The sequence below is a fragment of the Cinclus cinclus genome, chromosome 21 (genome assembly GCF_963662255.1).
Source record: "Cinclus cinclus chromosome 21, bCinCin1.1, whole genome shotgun sequence".
Taxonomy (NCBI): Eukaryota; Metazoa; Chordata; class Aves; order Passeriformes; family Cinclidae; genus Cinclus; species Cinclus cinclus.
In genome coordinates this window covers 6515038-6536470 of record NC_085066.1, presented here as the reverse complement: position 1 = coordinate 6536470, position 21433 = coordinate 6515038, and the positions used below count along the sequence as shown (strand labels likewise).

The 21433-nt window shown below is 40.0% G+C and overlaps 1 protein-coding gene across 1 annotated transcript in view; it reads right to left on the bottom strand.

Annotated features, from left to right (window-relative positions):
• Positions 1–21433, bottom strand: part of SPAG16 (sperm associated antigen 16) — a 364149-nt gene that overhangs the window by 172094 nt on the left and 170622 nt on the right. Inside the window, exon 11 of the mRNA XM_062506713.1 lies at positions 19085–19228. Within this exon, the coding sequence (XP_062362697.1) occupies positions 19085–19228 (144 nt within the window). The remainder of the gene's footprint in view (positions 1–19084; positions 19229–21433) is intronic.

The window sequence follows — 21433 nt, the reverse complement described above, 5'->3', positions numbered from 1 at the left end:
TACCTTTTTTGGCACTGCTGTACAGAAATTTTCAGCAAACTGACCACAATGGCTCCAAGATCACCTTCCTGATTACTGAGGATTAGATACATTTTTACCTATTATCTATTCTTATCTAAGGATCATTTCTTCCTATGTGCATTACTTTGTGTTCACCCACACTGATTTTCAGATGCTGCTTCACCACCAAGTCAATTGTTGAGAGGGGAATATTTTCCTTTAATTCTTCACATGCTCCCTTTCACTGCCCTGGCTAATTAGCAAACTCATCCACCTTACTCCCTTCCCCAGTTTCTAAGATCATCTTAATAACTTAAGTCTCAGCACAGATCCCTGTGGGACTCAGGAATTAATTTCTCCTTTCTGAAAGTGGCATTTGATTCCTATCCTTTCACCAGTTTTTAAAGTCATGAAATAAATTTCCTTTTTATTCAGGACAGTTCTTCCTTGAGAGTTTTTGTGAAATGACCCCAAGAAGAATTTGCTGAAAATCCAAGTATAGGAAATTCATGAACCTCCCTTGATCAAGTGCTCAATAAGCCCTTCAGAGAATTCCCAACTGATTTCTGAGGCTTCATTTCCAAAGCCATGCTCACAGCTCCCAGGGCTTCACTGCCATAAATGTATCCATGTATCCTGTAATTTGGCTCTTTCATATAATTCTTATCAAGATATGAAAATTAGATCAATCAATCCAGAATGCCTTCATCCCAAAATCTTCTCAAATATTGAAAAAAGTTAATGCAGCCCTCTCGGGAATAACAGAGGTTTTCATTTTCTAAGCAAAAATTACTTTCAATTGTTTTCATACTATACAAAAACAAGAAACCAGGAAAAATATTTGGGGATAATACACAAAAATACAGGTAAAAAATAGTTAAGCTGTAGGTTTTCAGACCAATTTCTGCCATTATCTGAGCAACATCAGTAAGATGACCTTGCCCTTAGGATCCAATAAACTCTTTTATTTGAATAATGGCAAAGGTCCTATCTCAGGCAGTAGAAATCCTTCTTCCAAATCTCCGGATATAAAATTGTGGGAACTGAAAAGAGCTCAAGGGTTCATCCTAAGCACTATTGTAAAACTCTAAGTAAGAATACACCCAGAGATATTTAATTCACTGCTGCAGTTTATTAAAAAAAAAAAAAAAAAAAAAAAAAAAAAGGTCTGGGACCTGTGGTGTCAAACCTTTTACATTATATTCTCCCTTTCCTCCTTTTCCAATGGATGTCCACTGAATTGCTTGGTAAAAGTAGTTGCTACGACAGCTTGAAATATGTGCATCATTTACCTGATAGATCTTAAGGGGGAACTTGCCACTATGAAAGATCACCTACCCAAGATTTTGACTATTTTTAACACTTGAGGTTTAGGTTGCTATTTTTTGTGAAAATATCATTATAATATTCATTAAGGCAGTTACACCCCCATGCCTAAGACAAAGCTCTGAGAGATTAATCTCTCACAATTTTTTTTATAACGTTGCACAGGAATAGTGCTGAAGCTTTTGTCACATATACCAAGGCATAAAGGCTTGAAGTCTGAGTAGGGGTTTGGAGGAGACCCCAATTTAGTGGAGCTGTCAGGAATAAATGTGCTTTTGTTAACGAAACACTTTCAGTTTTAATAAGCCAGATCTTGGTTCTGGAGATAGCTAAAATTAGAGAAATGACAAATTATCATGGCCCTTATACATTTATAAAATAAGAGCTTAAAAAAAAATTCAGAGTCAGGTATAAAGTGGGACTGATGAAATCTGCAATAGATTCGGAAGGAAACATGCACTGCCACTGTTGTGAATCACAAAAAGAGATCTGTGGCTTATGCATTTTTTAATATACAATCCCCAAAATGCAACACGAAGAACTGGTTCCTTAGGCTGGATTTCAAGAATCCAACCATCCAGGCAGTGATGAAAATCTTTCAGAAAACAGATGTGAGCAGGAAGGTACTTCAAATGGATTCAATTTGGCAATCTGCAGCAGAGGAAGGAGTTACAAGTGAGGTTTAGCACTCCTTACAGAAGAAAGGAGAAAAAATAGCGGAGACTGAAAACAAAAGTGCAGCAGGAAGCAGTTTTGAGGGACAGACTGACAGTGGAAGTTTAGGGCAAAAATACTCAGGAACAGAGGGACCAGTGTCCCAGCCTCCTGCAACAAGTTCCCCACCATTGCTAGGGCATAAGAAAGCATTAAAGGACAGGGATGTGTGATTATCCATTTAGGAACTTAACCCCAGCATTTCTGGGAAGCACAGATGGTGCTGGTAGGAATGATGCATTCTGTGGTCAGGAAAGCCTCAGCACACACCAGGATTCAGACCAGACACACACATCATGAACAGGAAAGTGCTGTGTCAAGCCAAGTCAGACACCAAAATCAAAATGGTGCTATTAGGACAAAGTCCTATCTACTTAATAGCTGATCAATAATGACACAATTCCTCTGATTTGCAGCATTTTTAAGTCCTGGGAGATAAATAGAAATACTTCAAATTCTGAGGTAATGTTTTGCTACCCACAGCTGCAACGTTTTTGTACCCTGCTCTTTCTTCTTATTCTTCTAAGAATGTGGGGGGAAGAAACAGCAGCTGTTTTTATGACTTAGGCTTAGTTTAACCATGTCTGGTAGTCACACAGTCCTCTATCATATGACTGATTTAAAAAAAAAAAAAAGCATGCTGATTTTGATATTAAAAACATATGCAAATATGACATTAGAGCCTCAGCCTCAGCTATATACATAAACTCCACTTGAATTTAAGACTGATCACTAACAGGGAAAGCTCAAGAAAATCCTGTGCAGGGTGCATATTTCTAACTCAGAGGAGAATAGAACACTTTGTTTTGAAACAAATATGTAAAAGAACTAGGCAAGATATTAGGAGACAAGAAAAAGGTAAATCCTATCTTGTTCTGTCACTTCAAATGCATCCACATATATATACAAATAACTTGGCCAACTTTTAGAAAAATGGTGTTTTTGTAAAGAAGCAGAACCTTCATGCATGGTGGTCTGTGGATCCCAAACAATTGGGTTTGTAAGGTTTTCTGTGGCGTGGTTTTGGGGGTTTTCTGTTCATACTTTCTAGCAGACCAAAGGACTAGATGGGTGAAACATGCCTGTATTGATGGAATTTTTTGTGTAGAAGAATCTTTCCAAAACTCTAGGCAATGGAGAGCCCATGGCACCCAGAACCCCTGTCTTGCCCCTGGGGATAGACCATTTTTAAAAACATAAAATGCACATAAAATTCCACCTTTCAGCTGCTTTCTGGTATTCCTAACTGATACTGTAAACCTGCTCTTCCAGCAACAATTAGGAGTGGGAAAAACTTTGGAAACATTAATTCCACCTTCCACAAGAAAGGGATGGAACATTAACTTCTCAAGCCTTAAAATCTTTCCTCCCCCATACTCTAAACACACACATTTCCTTTCATTACACATTCCTGCTCCTTCCAGCTTCACTGCTCTCACTACAAAGACACCTCTCCATTAACACTTCCCAAGCTGTAGACACATTAATAATTAAGATTCATACTCAACAACAACATGAGCCTTTGGCACAGAGTCACTTTACAGCATTTCAGGAGGCTGAAATGCCTCTGTGGAATGCCAGTCAAGAGAAAGCAACACCAACAGTGCTCCCCTGTGAATGTGTCACTCCTAATACATATATAGTATAATATAATAAATATAATGGAACAAATTAAGTATAATAAATAAAAGAAATAATAATATTATATAATACACTATAATAAACTGTACTATACTATATAATAAAGACAAATATCATATGACATAATATAATGTAATGTAATATCATATAATGTAATATAATATAATGTAACATAACATAATATAATATAACATAATGTAATGTAATATAATGTATTATAACATAATATAATGTAATGTAATATAATATAATACAATACAATACTATATAACATAACATAACATAACATAACATAACAACATAACATAACATAACATAACATAACATAACATAACATAACATAACATAACATAACATAACATAACATAACATAACATATATGGCTCCTGCTTCAAGTATTCCTGGACTTAGATCTGGACCCCAGGCTGCTCCAGGGGATTGCTCAAGTCTCTCTGAAGACCCTGTGGCCAACAACAATTCTCAAAGCAAAACTAAGCCAAACACAACTTGTGTTCAAGTTTTTTGTCCTAAAAAAGCTGCAGCAAGAGGCAGCACCTGATTGGAGCTTAAACAATACAAGCATCAGCAGCACAAAGCAAAATTCCAACATACAGTCCAAAACATTACAGGAGTAAGGTTCTTTCACCATGACAGTTGAAAAACTCTTCAAAATCAATATTCCAATCAGTTAATTGGAAAAATGATGTCTCTTTTATTTACCTCTGCTCATGCAATTATTCTAAAGCAAAATTCTAAAAGCCTCTATGTGATTTGCAGTATCAGCACAGGTTGACAGTAGGCACAGTAAAGTACAAGGGAAGAACTGCAAATACTGCTAAAGTTTACTTGAATTTTGGTGACATTTTCTGCTAGGTCAAAGAGGAAAGATAAAGAAAGAAAATGCCTAGGAAAAAAGTTATTCTATGAGGAATAGAACTAATGAACACTGAATGCCTATGGAAGAATCTTTTGCCTACTTCCTTCATCATCTTAGCTGTTGACTAAATAAATATATCAAAAATTGATTGATCCCTTTGACTTTTGTCTTCCAATTTTTGTCAGAATTACCCAGTGAGCTAAAACTTACCAGACAGAGTGGAAGAGAGCATAAGGAACATGTGCAAGGGCAGGTGGGGGAAATACATCCTTGTAAACTTAATTTACTTGGAAACAAGATTAAAACCAGGGATGCAGACAACTACACTTAGGAAAGTAGACAGCTACTAATGGAGTGCCACCTTTGGCTATGGGAGCTGTATCTAAACACTCCATTTTCCAGCTGGTGCTGAAAACAATGTAAGGGATGGAAATGGCAAACATCAGTTCAGCTCTGCAGTCATTGCAACTCTCCTTTATTCTCCTACTTTGTCACTGCCCTCACTTTCCTCTCCCCAAAGAAGGTGAAAATTGGGATAAATTTAAAAATGGTGTGGTCGATTTACTATTTAGAAAGCTCCCATTAAAATGATTGAAAAGACAATGGGTGATTTTCTGCCTCACCAGGCAGGATGCTTGCACAGTTCCTCTGGAAAGGATGATGTGGATCCAGCTCTCTGCAGCTCCAAAGGAAGATGGGACAAAGATTTGGAAGAGGAATACACCAAGGATTACATGGAAACAGCATCTGGCTCAAAATACTTTAAAATAAGAAGTAGAATCCAGGGCACTACTAAGACCAAACCTCACAAATGCCTTTCCTTATTCTTATTTCCTTATTCTTAAGCCATTCTGAGGCATTCCCTGGTATTCACTGCTGGGAACAGGATGATGGTCCAGAAAAATCTGGCATGGGGGCCATCCTTATGTTCTTAGTCTGTGTTTGAACAAAACACTCAGCAGCAAAGGTTTTGTTTCTAGGGTTTTGTAACCTTGAAATAGACTTGAGATATAGTTCACTTTTTTGTTGCTGGAGTTCTGAGACTCATTAATTATTTACACTGACACTTCTTATTAAGAACCCCTCGTTTTTTTTTTGGAATCTATGGTTCATTTTGGGTGTTGCTTTAATTATCCTGGTGGTCTATGTATCGAAGATACATTTTATGCAGTAATTGCAATATGTTTCATCCTTCATAATAATCTTAAGCCCAATTTTACTCACTTTATTAATATACCTGAAATGTCTTTTTACAGAAGGTGAATGTCAGAATACTCAGCAGCAGAAATACAAAAATACCTCGTATTTTCCCATTTATCATCAAAGGTGAAGAGAAAAAAAATTGAATTTCAAAAATACAAAATCAATTATAAACTGACATTCTACAAGCCAAGGAAACCATTCCAAAGGCAGGAAGCCTGGCTATAACCAGCAGATGGTGGATGGCACATGGCTTTTTGTTGGGGAAGAAAAACACAACCATCCTGCAAAATCCTTTGCCATAAGGCTATTGGCTGGAAATCCTCAGAATCCTGTCAATGTGTGCCACGCCAAGTGCAAAACTTGAGGCAATTTTTCACTCTGCTCTACAGAACTGGGAGATCTTTCTGCAATATTTCCTGCTCCTACACTGACCTGTGCCTGGAGAAGCATTTCCCCTCCTGCTGGCTGTGACAGCAAGGGCAAACAGGAGAGCAAAGTTTTGGCACCAAACTGCTTCTGGGTACACAGACAGCAGGACTAGGCATCACAAAAGTAGCAAACTTTTGTTTTCATGAAGTTCACCTTCTCCATGAAAGCTTCCTTGAGGCTACTTCCCACTTCAAGTGTGACAGTTCCACATCTGCAAACATTTAAATACCACGTGATCCTAACTAGCACAAAGGGTCCTGGTGTGGGGTGTGTGAACTCCGAGGTGACAAATTCAAGCCATTTATTAATAAGTTTCAATTCTGCAAGTCCTCCATACTCGAAGCCATCTTTCCTTTCTGAACTGAGTGCTGGTACCAGAAGCTGCCATGTCTGACCACACACACCCAGACTGAAATCTTGTTTCACCTGGTGCCTTTCCCACTGCTCTTACCTGCACATCTTCCTGTGCCCAAACACCTCTTTTTTCCAAACTGTTGGCCCACTCTAAACACAGCCTACAGTTCTACATTCAGGATCATTGTAATGATGTTTAGTCATTTTGTTAGCATGGCTTTTTGTTACAATAATTTGTTATTTTGGGGATTACCACAATGCAGGTTTCAAACCACACAGACCCCACCCAGGACTGCCCCATTTCAAATCCAGTAGCTGAGCTTGGTATCTCCCAAAAATATTGAGTGTGGTCCCATTCACTACAGGCTAGACTCTTTGATGTATAAAAAATGGCTTAGCTGCCATCCAATATCATGTAATTAGAGGTGGTTAAATGAGAATCTAAAATAATTTAGGTGCCTGGTAGAAGGCAGCTTTTAGTGTATGTAAAATTGTTTTTTAGGAGGCTTGGGAAGCACACCAGGTAAGGAATAAGAAAATAAAAAGACAAAAGATAAACTAGTTACAATACTTGGAGATTGGATGTAGCAAAATATGTGTCAGCAAGACAGCAGGCACTACAGAATGCAGGGATCTAGGCAAAAATTTGACAGCAATAAATTCCCTTTTTACAATTATTTTGCATTAAAAAAGATGCCTTTTCTAAAAGCTTCCTGCCAATGCACATCTAGCACTTCACAGCAAAATCAGACACCTGTGTAGCAAGGGGTAGGAGAATCCTGGACTGCAGCTGGAAAGCAGGGAGCTCGTGGAAGCCTGGAGAGTGATATCTCCAACAATTATGAAGGCTTCTTATGCTGAAGGCAAACAGTGTTCCTGGGTCCAGTTGTGCCACCTTCCTCTAGCCTACTGCCAAGTGAATTTTCCCCCATTAACTTCATAAGAAATAACTGTTTTACCTGAAATCAAATATAATGAGTAAACACTGCAAATGAGATCTATTCTGTATCATTCCAGTACTTGCTTTCAAACAATCCAGTGTAAATTAAAGTCCTTCTGTACACCATTACATTTTTAAAATAATGTATTTAACCCACATAAAATCATGCGTAGTGCCAATCAATAACCATGACATACATTAAACAGTGTGCCATTACAGTGTGATACTTCATCTCAACACCCATCCCAAGCAGTCACTCCATTGGAATGACTCCAAATCCTCAAATTGTAATGAAGAGCTGTTGAAGTAGGGAGAAATGTAGTTTGGAAGGAGTTCAGATACATGAATTCCATGTACAGAACAGATTTATGACCTATATTAACAGCAATAATCCTGTGTCTCGGTTCCTGTGAAATGCAAAGCTGTGTCTCAGTCATTTTAAATCCATTATCATCCCCCAACGGTGGTCCAGTGATGTCTAATCACAATCAATAGCCAGTAATGAACCACAGTCATTAATCCCATTTGCATGTTTGTACAAAGCATCATTTTTAAGCTGCATATTCATATGCAGAGAGAGTTCTGCAAGCACACAAAGATTTCACAGCCAGTGGAAAGTTCTGCACTGGGATTTGAACATTCCCAGGCTCCTGGAAGGATATTTAACTCACTCTGTGTAATGATCCTGACAGTGAAGGCCAAGAAAACACACAGGACAGTGCATGAGCCCCGTGTTTGTACCTGGGGCAGGTGATGATCTCACTGAGCCGTGCCCTGGGGATCCAGGGACAGGCTTGAGGACAGGGAGTGAGTTAATGGAGACAGTGATCAATAACAATCTAACTCCAAGGGTGGAGGGGGAATGGGAATGCTGAACACGAGCGGAATCCTGGGCCGATACAACAGAAAGCAGAATAGCAAAGTGAATATAAATGTGAACTCTTTCTCTGAAAGGCTTTGCATGAGAACTGAACTTGCATCCACGAGGCTGTGCAGCCTGAACCCTGACTGCTCAAGAGGGGGGACACCAGAAAACCCTTCAAACACAACAACTCTCACAGGCAATCTAGTCCATGGACACAAACACTGTGGCCTTCTCCCTCTGCTCCCCTTTTGTTTTATATACACACTACTCAGACATAAAGGCAATAACCACCACAAAATAAAAATCGGGCTCCACATCCACATCCCTCAGCAGTGAAACAAGTCCTCTTGCTCATTCCCAGCTGGGAAATTTCTCCTGCTACCTGTGCTACTGCAGCTGTTTTGTACCTGAGATTCCCCAAATTGCTGCAGCCCCACAGCTTGAAGGGAAGCACAGAAACACAATAAATGACTGTGCAATTTATACCTGGAGTTTGTGCTCCAGACAAAAAATCTTGTAAACACTCTTAATATTTGGGGGTTATTTCCAATTCAAATATCTTAAGATATTGCCTCAATTGAATTGCCATTCGCTAGTCAACTCTAACACTAATGTTTGTTATTTTAACAGCTGCACTTTAGGAAAGGCTCATTTTAACAATATTAGAAACACAGATATCTCCTTCGCCACTCCACTAGAACCCTTGCAGCAGACCTGAGGGAAAATGCAATTGCCTTTATTGCACAGAAGAAAGCAATAATGAACCGAGGATGTTAAAGGCATCGAGGTTATAATTGCACTCCGAGAAACATAACACAAGAGATTCTATTAAGAGAGATGTTTTGACGTGTATAATGACTCTGAACAGAGTGAGAGCAGCACGTCCAGGACCAGAGCAGTGAACTGAGACTTCCCAGCCCTGGAGAAATAGCAGCTCCCTCTGCAACTCCAGCTCCCCAGCATAAAATGCTGATGAAGCCAGAAGAAAACCTCAACCACTCAAAATCTGAACCCACCAAAGAGAACAGCAGTATTTTCTCACAGCCTAAATAAATTATCAGAAAAACTGAACTGCTTCTGGTGACTCCCAGGCAGCAAGAGCTGCAGGAATTGAAAATCAGGCAGTGTGCAGTAAAAGAAACCAAGAGCTCCTTGTAGAGCGGGCAAATTTCTGCAAAACTTTCAGAGAACACACTCATGGCTTCACTGAAGCTGAACTAATAGGTTTATAAATATCCCCTTTTATTGATACTCTATAAAGAGATTTCAACTGCCTATTCCTCCACCCTTTCTCTATCAAAGTGGTTATCATATAGAAATTTCTTTCTTTCTTTCTTTCTTACAAGTAAACACCAAATCAAATTACCCACACAGTTGATCAGAAAGTTTCCTTGCAATTTCTAAGTCAAAACAATTACATCAAAATGGTGATTCTTAATAAATAAATAAAAGTTTTGTTGGAAAGAGAACGATTAAACTTGACATCTGTTTTGTGAAATCGATAATCATAGTGTCTTTTCAACCTAATATCAGACTGGTTTAAAGCTTCCCAAATGAAATACATCTCATTTCAGATGTATTTTTCATGTATTTCATTATCTAAAATTCAGATAATGGGACAATGTAGCCCACTAGACCATCACTTAAGAAAAATAACATCATTTCTGTGTAAGCTAAGCATTCAGAACATTTGAAAACTATCTACCTTTGGGAAAACATAACATTTAAATGATAAATTTTGAAGATAAGGTAATTAAATAAGAAATTAAATAATACTACACAAAGACTAGCTAACTGCTTATTCCCATTAGAATTTCTAATGTATCCAAGGTCACATATTGTGGGTATGAAGACTAAGGTCTTTTTTAAAGAGCATTTAAAGAGATGTTTTCCATCTGTGATGGAGGGGCTGCAAATGAGTCAGTAGAAATGGCATTAGTTTACCACCAGGTTTTCAATCACTGGTGTTGAAGTTCAGTATGTGTGCAAAGCCACCTGTGAAAGCAACTACAGAGTGCTTTCAGCAAAGGGCAGCATTGATGACAATGGATTTTCTTCCTGTAGTTATTTCAAATATACATCTGAATTTCTCAATAGGAGGACTGCTGCTTCTGCCAACCATTCCTCCCTCTCCTGTGTCCAACTGTCCTCAGCATTTCTGTCTCCTGCTGCTCACTGAATTATTGTAATGGAGATATTATTAGGGAATCACTAACTCACAGTGGTCAGTATTTCCACCAACTAAGAAATACAAGCCAAAGGTAGTTTTTCATTTGAGCCTGGTCACTGTGGATGGAAAGTGAAGCTATTCAGTAACCACACTATGGAATTTCTCACTGTTTGCTTTCTAAAATCAATAGGACAGACTCTTCAGGTTCCATGCAATAGGAACATCCTTTGGTCTTTCTACTGGCAGGGAAAATTACTTCTTTAAAGCAACATCCTTGGAGAATATTAATGGCCTAATTATGAATGTTTCTGGAGGCAAACCTTCCAGATGGCACAGGGGCTGCCACTATAACCACCTCAGAGACACAAGATGAGAAGCTCTGGGGTAAAGCAAACAGAGGATTTAGCAACAAAGAAAATCTCCAGAAGTTTGAACATCTGCTGGGAACCCTGGCCCATGTGAGGAAATTCTCCTCAGCATGGCAGGAATAGCAGAAAAAAAGCCAACTTCTGAATAAGAAATCAGGATCTAAATCTGTAGAAAAGTTACAGTTGTTATCAGCTCCTATTTTCCAAAAGCGCATTGCAGAACTGAGCTCTCTAAAGCAAATAAAAATGTGATACAAATACTGTTTTTTCCTGAAATACGTACTCAACAATAGTTAACAGAGCTCTTTGAAATGAAAACATATTTAGGTATATATTTACATCTCAAAACTCCACAGACAATAACCAACAGTTCCACATGCCAGAAGAGATTAGTATGGGTAGAAACATTTGGCTCGTGGGAGTGGGTGGAAGGGGAAAAATTTTAATCAAATCCATTACCTGGTTATTGATTTCTCTTTGCCAGACTGATCCTGCAGAATACTTATAAAGCCTTTGACATTGAGACGTTTGGCCAAAGATATTGGATTAGACTAAGCAAAAGCTGAGCTTCTCATGTAATCTCTCATATTTCATTTATATGTGATTTATTCCTTTGTCCAGCAGAGGCTTTTTATTGATAAAACTAATGAGACTGAGAATCCCAAAGGAAATCTAATGCCCACCCAAACATGTTTGTGAGGTAAAAGTAGTAGGATTTTTAAGCTTGGGAGAGAATGATGTTAAGATTATTTCTTTGTATAAAAAGTATGAAGCTGATAAAAGATTTTGAAATAAATACAGCTACTTTTGAAATTAAAATGTTGCTACACTTGAAAACAATAAGTACACAGTGAATACTGTATACTGGGGAACTGAATGAAAAAACTTCTGAAATAGTTTTTTTCCTTGCAGAATAGATGAATACAACTTTTTTTCTTTTGACTCCTGTATTAGCTGAGTTTGATAAAACACCTTAACAGATGTCTCAACTGCTAAATATGATGTGTTACATAAAGCCATTTAGAAGACTGAAAATTAATCGTGCCACTCAAAAGAAGTTTCTTACCAGTGGCAAATTTAATATATAATCTGGTAACTAAAGACTTTATTGAACTATGCAGGAATTCAACATCCTCTAAAAAATTAAATCATTATGCCTTTTCATTAAATAAATGTTCAAAAGTCTTAAGTAGAATGTGCAGACTATCTCATGTTTCTTTCATATCAATAGTAGTAAAAGAATAAATAAAACCCATCTGTTTCTGCAGTGAGACCTGAATTAGGTTTTAAAGACTATTTCAAAGCACAAATCAAAATAATTCTATTCCACTGATAGCCAACAGAGACCTTTGTGATTAACCTGAGTCTTACAACTCGTTTTTTATGTTAATGCTTAGAGGGGAGTTGGTGGCTTTCAAGTCCCAGCCTTGTTTAATGTATGGTGTGAAACTCAGCATTTACATCTCCAAAGCAGCAGAGAAAGTGTTCTGTACTCACTGTGCAGGGACCTTTTATTCTACACACCAGTAACTCCAAATCCCTTCCCTGGGAGGACTGTCACTCCAGTGGGCTCAGTGGCCATGCAGGAGGATGAAGGCTGGCATCATCCTTCTCCTCCTCCTCCTCCTCCTCATCTTCCTCCTCCTCATCATCCTCATCCTCCTCCTTATCCTCCTCCTCATTCTCCTCCTCCTCATCCACCTCATTCTCCTCCTCCCCATCCACCTCATTCTCATCATCATCCTCATCCTCCTCCTTATCCTCCTCATCATCATCCTCCTCATCATCATTCTCCTCCTCCTCATCATCATCATTCTCCTTCTCCTCCTCATCATCATTCTCCTCCTCCTCATCATCATCATCATTCTCCCCATCTTCCTCCTTCTCATCATCATTCTTGTCCTCCTCATCATTCTCCTCATCCTCCTTCTCCTCATCATCCTCCTCTTCCTTCTCATCCTCCTCATCCTCATCCACCTCATTCTCATCCTCATCCTCATCCACCTCATCCTCATCCTCATCCTCATCCTCATCCTCATCCTCATCCTCATCCACCTCATTCTCATCCTCCTCCTCCCCATCATCATCCTCATCATCATCCTCATCATCTAACCACTGACTGACCATGAAACCCATCCCAGCCTGGCAGCTGGTGCTCAGTACTCGACTCCCCCAGGAGTACCTGCCCTGGAAGTGCACTGCAGAGCCCTACAGTGCCTGCACAGGGAATTAGCTGGGAGGTCCAGGGTCTCTGGAGATTTTGTGGGATCGGGCAGTAATCCTACAAAAGTACACACAACTCTGACCACCACTGGAAAAGCAATCCGGAGCATGACAAACAGGAGTGTCCCTGAGCACATCACTGCTGAAACTCTTCCATAATGGGGTTTGGAATGGTCCCTGATGAAGCTGAATTTCCAGCCTGTTCCTGTTCCAACATCTCTGGGAGCTCCCTTTGGTTCTGCTGGTTTACATGTACAGTGTCACCTTGCTGTGACTGCTGACCCAGCCTGGGCAGTGGCTCTGAAGGATGGTGATAAAAACCAATACTTTCAAATCACTGAGTCCAAACCTTTCTTCATTTCCTCCTGTGGACAGATCTTTTGCAGAGCCCAGAAGAATATGTGAAGGTCTCTAATAAGAAAGAGTGTGCAATAGCATAGTCAAATCTCACTGCTTAATGTTAAATTACAGTTTCCATGCAGACAAATGCTGCTGCATTTCACTAAAACAAACAAACATTGGATTGTAGCAACATCTTGTAGATCCTGGAGTCATAACTTCAGCAGTGTCTGTTGTGTAAGTCCCTCTAGTTTCACCAAATAACTACAGCATCAAATCTTGGAAGCCAGAGCATTAAACAAAATGGCATAATAGATAATTCCTGCTTCTTCTCATAGAAATAAAAATGAGCTGAAGAATGGCATTAGGAATTATTAAAGCACACAGAGAAATATATTTGATGTTAGCAGAATTTTTTAAATTATCTTGCTACTGTGACTAAAGAACCTACTTTTCTCTATATGTCATCAAGTGCTTTTCACTTGTTGAGGATTCGTGGGCCCTGTACCATCTTAGCTATTTAAAAAAATATTATTTGCAATTTGTAACTAAGAAAGCAGTCATTTATCTTTAGTATCAGATTTTTGTGTGACTCTCTTCATACCCTGCACATGTTTCTGACCACACACTGCTACCTGAGGATATTACGACTGTCAAGAAGACTGGTGAGGGTTGATGCATCAGCACCTCCCAGGACTGGGACACTCCTCAGGGGCACAGTCTGTGGGGAGCAAAGAGCAGCAGGGTGTGGGGGGGAATGAATAAAGAAACACACCTTGTAATTCACCTTGATAATCAAAGCACTTCAGGCTCTCAAACTACAAAGGCACGTCCACTGAGAGATCCACAAGTGGTGCCTGGACCTGCCAAGCTGTCAGCTCTGATTTTTGCTCCTCTGTGTTTCCCTCCAAGCACAGAGTCCTGTGAGATGCAGTGAGCAAAGAGCAGTGTCAGCCTGTGCCTGCTGCCTCTGAACAGCTGAGGCTGGCTGGATCAAACCCAGCTGCCTCCCCTTTCTGGGACTGTCCTCCCTCCTGAATTTTGGCCCTTGCTCCCATCACTCCTCAGAGGTTCGTCCATTACTGTTCTGCTAGAGAGCTTCTTCACAAATGATGAGACAAATAAAGAAATTAAAATAATGTAAAAAATAAAAATGGGGGCTCACCTAGGAATTAATTTCAAAGTTTATTCTGACTTCAATTCTGCTCAGGGATTTGCTTTTAAGAAGATTTTATAAAAACTTTTCTGAGAATTTTTGTATGATGAAAAAATAACTTCCTCTCTGATAGAGTCTTACATACACAATTTCAAATTTATCAGTCACTGCTCTCAAAAACTTTGGCCAAATATCATTATCCTGGTCCTTTTTCCCCACGCTGGATTGTCAGCAACATTTTGGACTTGGTCTTGAGAGGCCACCACAGCAGTCAGTTCCCCACAGCCTGCTCCCATGTGCTACAGAATTCCCCTAAAAGCTTCTTGTGTGAATTCAAGCCCACCTGGAGTTGCATCCCCTCCACAGCTCATTCAATCTCTTCAGTTCCTCACATCCATCCTCCATATATTCTGCTAATTCTCTCTCTACAGGGGTGTCTTTCTCCTCTTTCCATGCACAAATTTCCACCTGAGTAACATCATCTCCTCCAGCTTTGAGAAACACCACCCAGAGCTGCCTCTGTTCTGGAAGAACATGGGTTGTTCTTTCAGCCCAACACCTCATCTTCCTCTTGCTTCCCCTCACCTTCTTCTAAAGTATCAAACATAACATGCCTTTATGTGCATGTTTGATGCATGAACATACTTATTCTATCTTTTCTTTAGTTTCTTTATTAAATACAGAGGAGGTAATACCTGTCTCCAGGTTTTCCAATAGCAACAGAACTTACAGAAAATCCACTCAGTTAAAGGTAATTGCTGCAGCAATTTTTACATAGTAATAAATTGATAGAAGTTTTGATTTCTTTCCTCAATAGCTGAGGAGTACCAGAAACTCTGCTTCTTTCTTAGGGGAGCAGGACATTACAAAGGAGTTGACAATCTTGACAACTTTCAATGCAAGTTTTAAATAGCTTCAAGCATCTAGAGTTTGTACTTCAATTCAGAAATTCATTGTATTCCACAGAATCAGACAATGTTTGCTTGAAAAGGGATACAAACCTTTTAGAAAAATTGACTTGATTAATATTTATGAATATATTAAGGATATTACATATTGTACCAGCCCACCTGCAGGGCAAGAATACAGTATTTGACTGTTCACTGGGATTTTATCAGACATTAACACACACCTCTGTTATGCTGCAGAGCTTGATTCTTTAGCCACCCAGGAAGGTTAGTAACAAAGATAAATAAATCTAGTACATGCCACAAAATATCTCAGTGCAATCAGAGTATGGTCCTTAAAGGTACAACATTAATATCCTCAGCTTATTCTGGAAACTGGCAGAAGATGCAGATTTTTGTCTGATATTTCAAATATGTGAGTCACCTGGCATCCACAGGTGCACTACACAGCTCTTCCCCAGCTCTCCAAATTGTTATTACAAAGCCTCTTGTGTATGACTGTGACAGGAGACATCCTGACTCCCTCATTCCTTCACATCTAGAAAAGGCAAACTGAAAAACATTAAATTTTTCAATAGTGACAGGGCATGAAACAGCTAATTCATCTGCAAAGCAGTGCTCAGCCAGACCAGAGTAAAAACACTGTTTTTTTGAAGTTTGACCAGGTGTCACCTGAGTTTCAAAGAAGGAAGCACTGCTCTCCTCCCTCCTCCCAGCTGCTGCATGCTGCAGATGACAGGATCTGTTTGAAGTTTCACTTTTATTTTAAAAGCTTAAGGCCATGCTTTGCTCTCAGATCTGCAGGGAGCTGCTCTGCTCTCCTCACATGCACAAAGCCAGGCTGCTGCCCTTCATCCCCTGTCCTGGGATGCACTGCAGGGAGAACACATGGGGCACCCAGACCCTTCATGCTGACCCAGGTGGGACACAGCCTCGGAGTCTCAGCACAGTCTCACCACTCCCTGCTTTGATCACAGGTGAAAGAGAGGTGGTTTTCAGCAAAAAATCACAGTGGAATGAAGCACATTGTCCGTGGGGGTGTGGGAGGAAGATTCCCCCATCCAACAGCTCCTTGCCCCCACGGCTCTGGATGATGCTTAAGGACAGTGTGGTACATCAGTCCTGGGAAAGCTCCTAAGGACAATGCTCATTTCTGTGCACCCTGCTCCAGAGCCTAAAACACACCTTTCCCTTGCTATTGCTCCTTCCTAGAACCACATTCCCTCATGGCTCTTGGAGCCACTCAGGATATATAAACCCAACAGCCACAACTTTAGCTTCAGGTTTAGATCTTCCCAGCCACCACTGATAGTGGCAGCTTTACCCTATTTACACAGCGGGGGCACACAAACGACCATGAGAAAGAGCCTTGCTCAAGTCATACTCTGTGAGCACATAAACCTCCAGATTTCTGGGATTTAAAGTCATTTAGATGTGCAGAAACATCAGCTAAATGCCCATCACAGCTCTCCTCAAATGATTAGTGCCTGGGTGTCAGGGTGTGGGTTGCTGCATGATGCAATGTTATTAATATTGTAATTATTGCACGATGCTGTACCAGATGGTCTTGACAGCAGACTCCTGTGTGGCTGCACACAGAACGCTTCTCCCACCAGAGGTGGAGGCTGTTCTAAACCTGATTTTACAGAGGGAGAAGAAACACAGAGGAGAAGTGATCTCACACAGGACAAACAGGAAAGACTATAGAGCTATAGAAGTTCCACCCAGGTCACCATTTAATAGCACAGTAGCACAAAAATATTTTACTTTTCCACTTCTGGGGTGAACATAATTTCAAATCTTTAAAATGGGAACAAAACTAGAAGTAATCTACATTTGATTCCAGAAAATGAAAAAAAAAAAAATCTATCAGAACTCTTCATTTTTACTTAAATGGTTTTTCCTTCCGGGAAAAACAGATATATAAAAGTGTCCTACAAAAAAAAAAAAAAAAAAAAAAAAAAAAAGCTTTAAAAAATTAAAAATATGATTAAGTGTATTCTGCCACATTATATATTTTATGCAGTAAGAGAAGACAATATTTTAACAGCACTTCTTTTGAATCACTCCAGAGCATTCAGCAAGAGTCAATTTATACTGCAAGAGAATAATGATGTACCTCAACTCATTTTAATTTCAATAATTGAATGAGAAATAGGAAAGCCTATTGAAAGGACTGTATTCTGGCCAAAGACTAATGAGAAAATAGTTTTGAGTCTCTGAGTCAGCGGGTGTCATGGTAACAATGCATTATCGAAATCTGATTAGTATGCTCAGCAGCTTTATAAATGATAATATATTCTTCTAATCGTATTTCCCTTTCTTCCCCTGTGCTAAGTTTTATATTCACAACAGGTGAGAGGAAAAGGAAGCATTCTGTTGATCTGCAAGTTTAAACCATGTCCAGCACTCACAAACTCTGAAATCTGTCATGCAGCAATAGACAAATTTTCCTACCACCGTAAAACAAGAAGCTGGACCTTCCATTTCCCCCCCCCCCTGTATTATATGCAATTCTTCAAGTTAAATATTATCCTCTTCTTTTAAATATAGTTATTTCTAAGGATATACACATGAAAAAGAGAACACAGTGAAAACACAAGCATCTTAAGAAAAAGCCTATTTTTCTTAGGAGAAAGTGATACAAGAGAAGAGTAAATGCATGCTTAATTCATCCCAGAAAGTGTGAGTCCTGGTTCTTGATGTTCTGAAAGGAAGAAGGGGATTTTCTTGTGTTTAGAGGACTGTGTGTGCCTTTGGTAGCTCATTACAAACTCAGACATCAGGAGGAACCATGAAATTAAATAGGATATATTTTCTCCTCATGAAGAAGAGAGCTAATATTGCTTCATGAAATAAACACAATGAAAATACAAGGTTGAAGGCTTAATAATGCTCCTTTTATAACTCAGCCTCAGGTGAATAGCCTAGCAGACCTTTATTATATTAACAGTAAAGAACTCTATTTAAACTGCTGCCTCACAAATCTGATGCAAAGTAATTTCAACATATAGAAGCTCAGCCTTATCGCATGCATTTTAGTTTTGAGAGTAAAATGGTGTCCTATTTTTCAACAGAAACACCAAAAAACCTAATTCATGTTTGCCCTATTTCCATGACCCTTGCGACTTAAATATTTAATTTTTATTTTCAGTGCTCACTTCCATTTATTAATTCAGCTCCAAGTCCATAAGATGAAAGGGCAGAAAAACTCATATTCTTATCCTCTAGGTACTAGGCAAACCCAAATACTCTTAGTCATATGACAAATAATGTGTAATACAAGTCAACTTTTCAGTATTATTAATAATGGAACTGCGTTTGCCTCGGCGCACGAACGGGGAGGAAACGAATACAGCGATACCTGAAAAGCTGATTACTCCTTGTTACGTGCACCGCCACGGGGACAGAGCGCAAGATGCACAAAATACTAAAAGCAATCGGTCTTAAGTCAACACGGAAGGGCAGAGGAACCCGTCGGGCACGCTTGGGAGCTGGGCAGGGCGCGCAGGGGCAGCCAAGCAGGCAGCGGGGCGAGGAGCAGGGCCAGCCAGGGACCGCGGCCACTCACCTGGGCCTGAAGCAGCAGCCCGAGAGCCAGTCCGTGTGCCCTTCCCCCGTCAGGAGGATGCTGCCATCGGGGAAGCCCCACGTCTTCCACAGGCGGTCGTCGCCCCCGCTCAGCACCATGCTCTTTCGGGGGTGTAAAGCCATGCTGGAGGAGGAAAGAAAGGCGGGTTACGTTCTGTACCGGTACCGACGCGTAGGATCCATTTAACCCAGGGCAGTAACCCCAGAGGCTGATTTTGGATGGACTGAGCAAACAGCGATGCTCTCTAAGCTCGTGAGAATCCAGTGCTGTGGAGATGAGCTTCTGCTGCTGATGAAGAAAAAATTTCTGTGAAACCACAATTGTTTTCACACTCTCTTGAAGTCCCACTTAATACTGAAACAATGCTTTGAAATACTTTGTTAGGTCACGTTCTAACAAACATGCGAGAGGGTAACAAGCTGAACCAGCATGATTAACTTTCCCACTCATCTAAAATAATTTCAAGAAGCAGCCTACCCCCCCCACTTGTGCCCACAGGTGTAAATTCTCCTACCACTGTGAAATAACTCAAATGATAATTACAGTCCAGGAGCTACAGTTGTTGGCAGCACTTTACAGCCCATTCACTGAGACTAGGTCAGAAAATTCATTTCAATTCTGTACTCAAAATCAGTTCCATGTTTTCATTTTTAATACGCAGCACGCTGTGATGTAATGGAAATCATACACTTAACACAACCCTAGACTGAAAACTCAGTTTATTTTTGATTTAGCAACTGCAGTGCAGCTTAAAATGGATGCAGGGAAGAAAATCAATCTGTTGGAAAGATAACAAGTAGCATATTTCATATGGATTTGGTTATTTGATTTAAATCATTGTAATGCCTTACTATTTGTTGAACATCAAAAAGTTCTAGTAGTTGACTTTAGTCCCAGAAGTGGCTTATTTAGACAGATTAAATCTGGAATTCAGAATCAAAATGCAATAATGGGGAGAGGAATCACAACCTGTGTGTACACCTATTTCAGCTGTGCATCAGGGCCGACAGCTCGGCGAGAAAATCACTTATTAAAGAAGAATGAGAGGAGAGAGAGACAATGCTAAGCAGCCAAATGGGAAGAAAAGAGAGGACTTAGAAGGCACAATGTCATAAAAACCTTTTTTATTACCACCTTTCTCCTGCACTCAAATTATTTCATAAAATTCCTAAACCAGAAACACAGTATCTACTATACTGGGAAAAATAATTTCCTCTATAAAATCCATGCTAAAAATATATTTATGTCAACTTGAATTTCATCAGAAAACATCTATTCTTGCAGTTTAATGCCCAGCCTAGGAAGATTCCTACAGACTCAACCGTTGAATCCATCTGCTCGAGCGAGGAGCCTGAGATTTACTCATTCTCTAGTTTCTTAGAAAAAGGTGTTTGCTATCTCCTCCTAAAGAGGATAAAGTCCCTCTGCATTTATAGGTAAAAAAGAGAAGGAGAGAATGATGCTATTTAAATTCTCCAGAGATGCACAGAGAGCAGATGTATCACTTAGATGGGCCACAACAGATATCTAGAAGAGCAAGGGGGGAATAGAGATTAAAGGAGAGAATTAAAGGCTGAGAGAAGGCACCAGGGGTCTGCAAATGACAGGAGCACAAGAGCTGTCCCAGAATCCCTCTACTACAGAGACTTCTGAAGCACCAACACCCCACTGCTGCTATCTGCATGTGCACACAGCTGACATTTTTCTCTTAACCTGCTTCAGACACTTCAGATCCCCTCCAGTTTTTCCCCCCAGATATTTCTGCTCTTAGTGGAGGCTGTTGTGAAGCCTTTCCATCAGCTCTCTTCCTAAAGATCTGCCCTCTCAGTTCCCAAGGTGCATTACAAAGCCTCCGGTCACCTTCAGTTCACCTTTCATGCAGAGAAAATTCTACCTGGTGTCTTCCTCTGGACCCTGACTCTCCTCCTGGACAATCCTTCTGCCCTGGCCAGGCTGCAGCTGTGCTCTCACCCATCCTGCCTCAGCTCCCAGGAACATCCTGCCTACCCTCAACCCTCCCCACACACTTCAGTCCAACTTCCGAAATGCTCAAACTTCTGCAGTGACCAGACATTCCTCTGAAGCTTTGGGGAAACCCATAAAGTGAATTTCATATGGAAGAAAATACCCATATGAAGGCTGCAAATTTGTTTTTCACAGTCTTTCCTTTAAATTGCAGAGCTTTTGTAAAATGCTGCCGCTGTCCAATGTTTTTCTTCCTCCATGCCATTTATACAGGCACACAGTGAGCACCATTTAATTAACAGCAAATTTGTGACACAACTGCTGTTGAGCTGCTTCTGAGAAAGGGAAGCCCATTCATCCAAA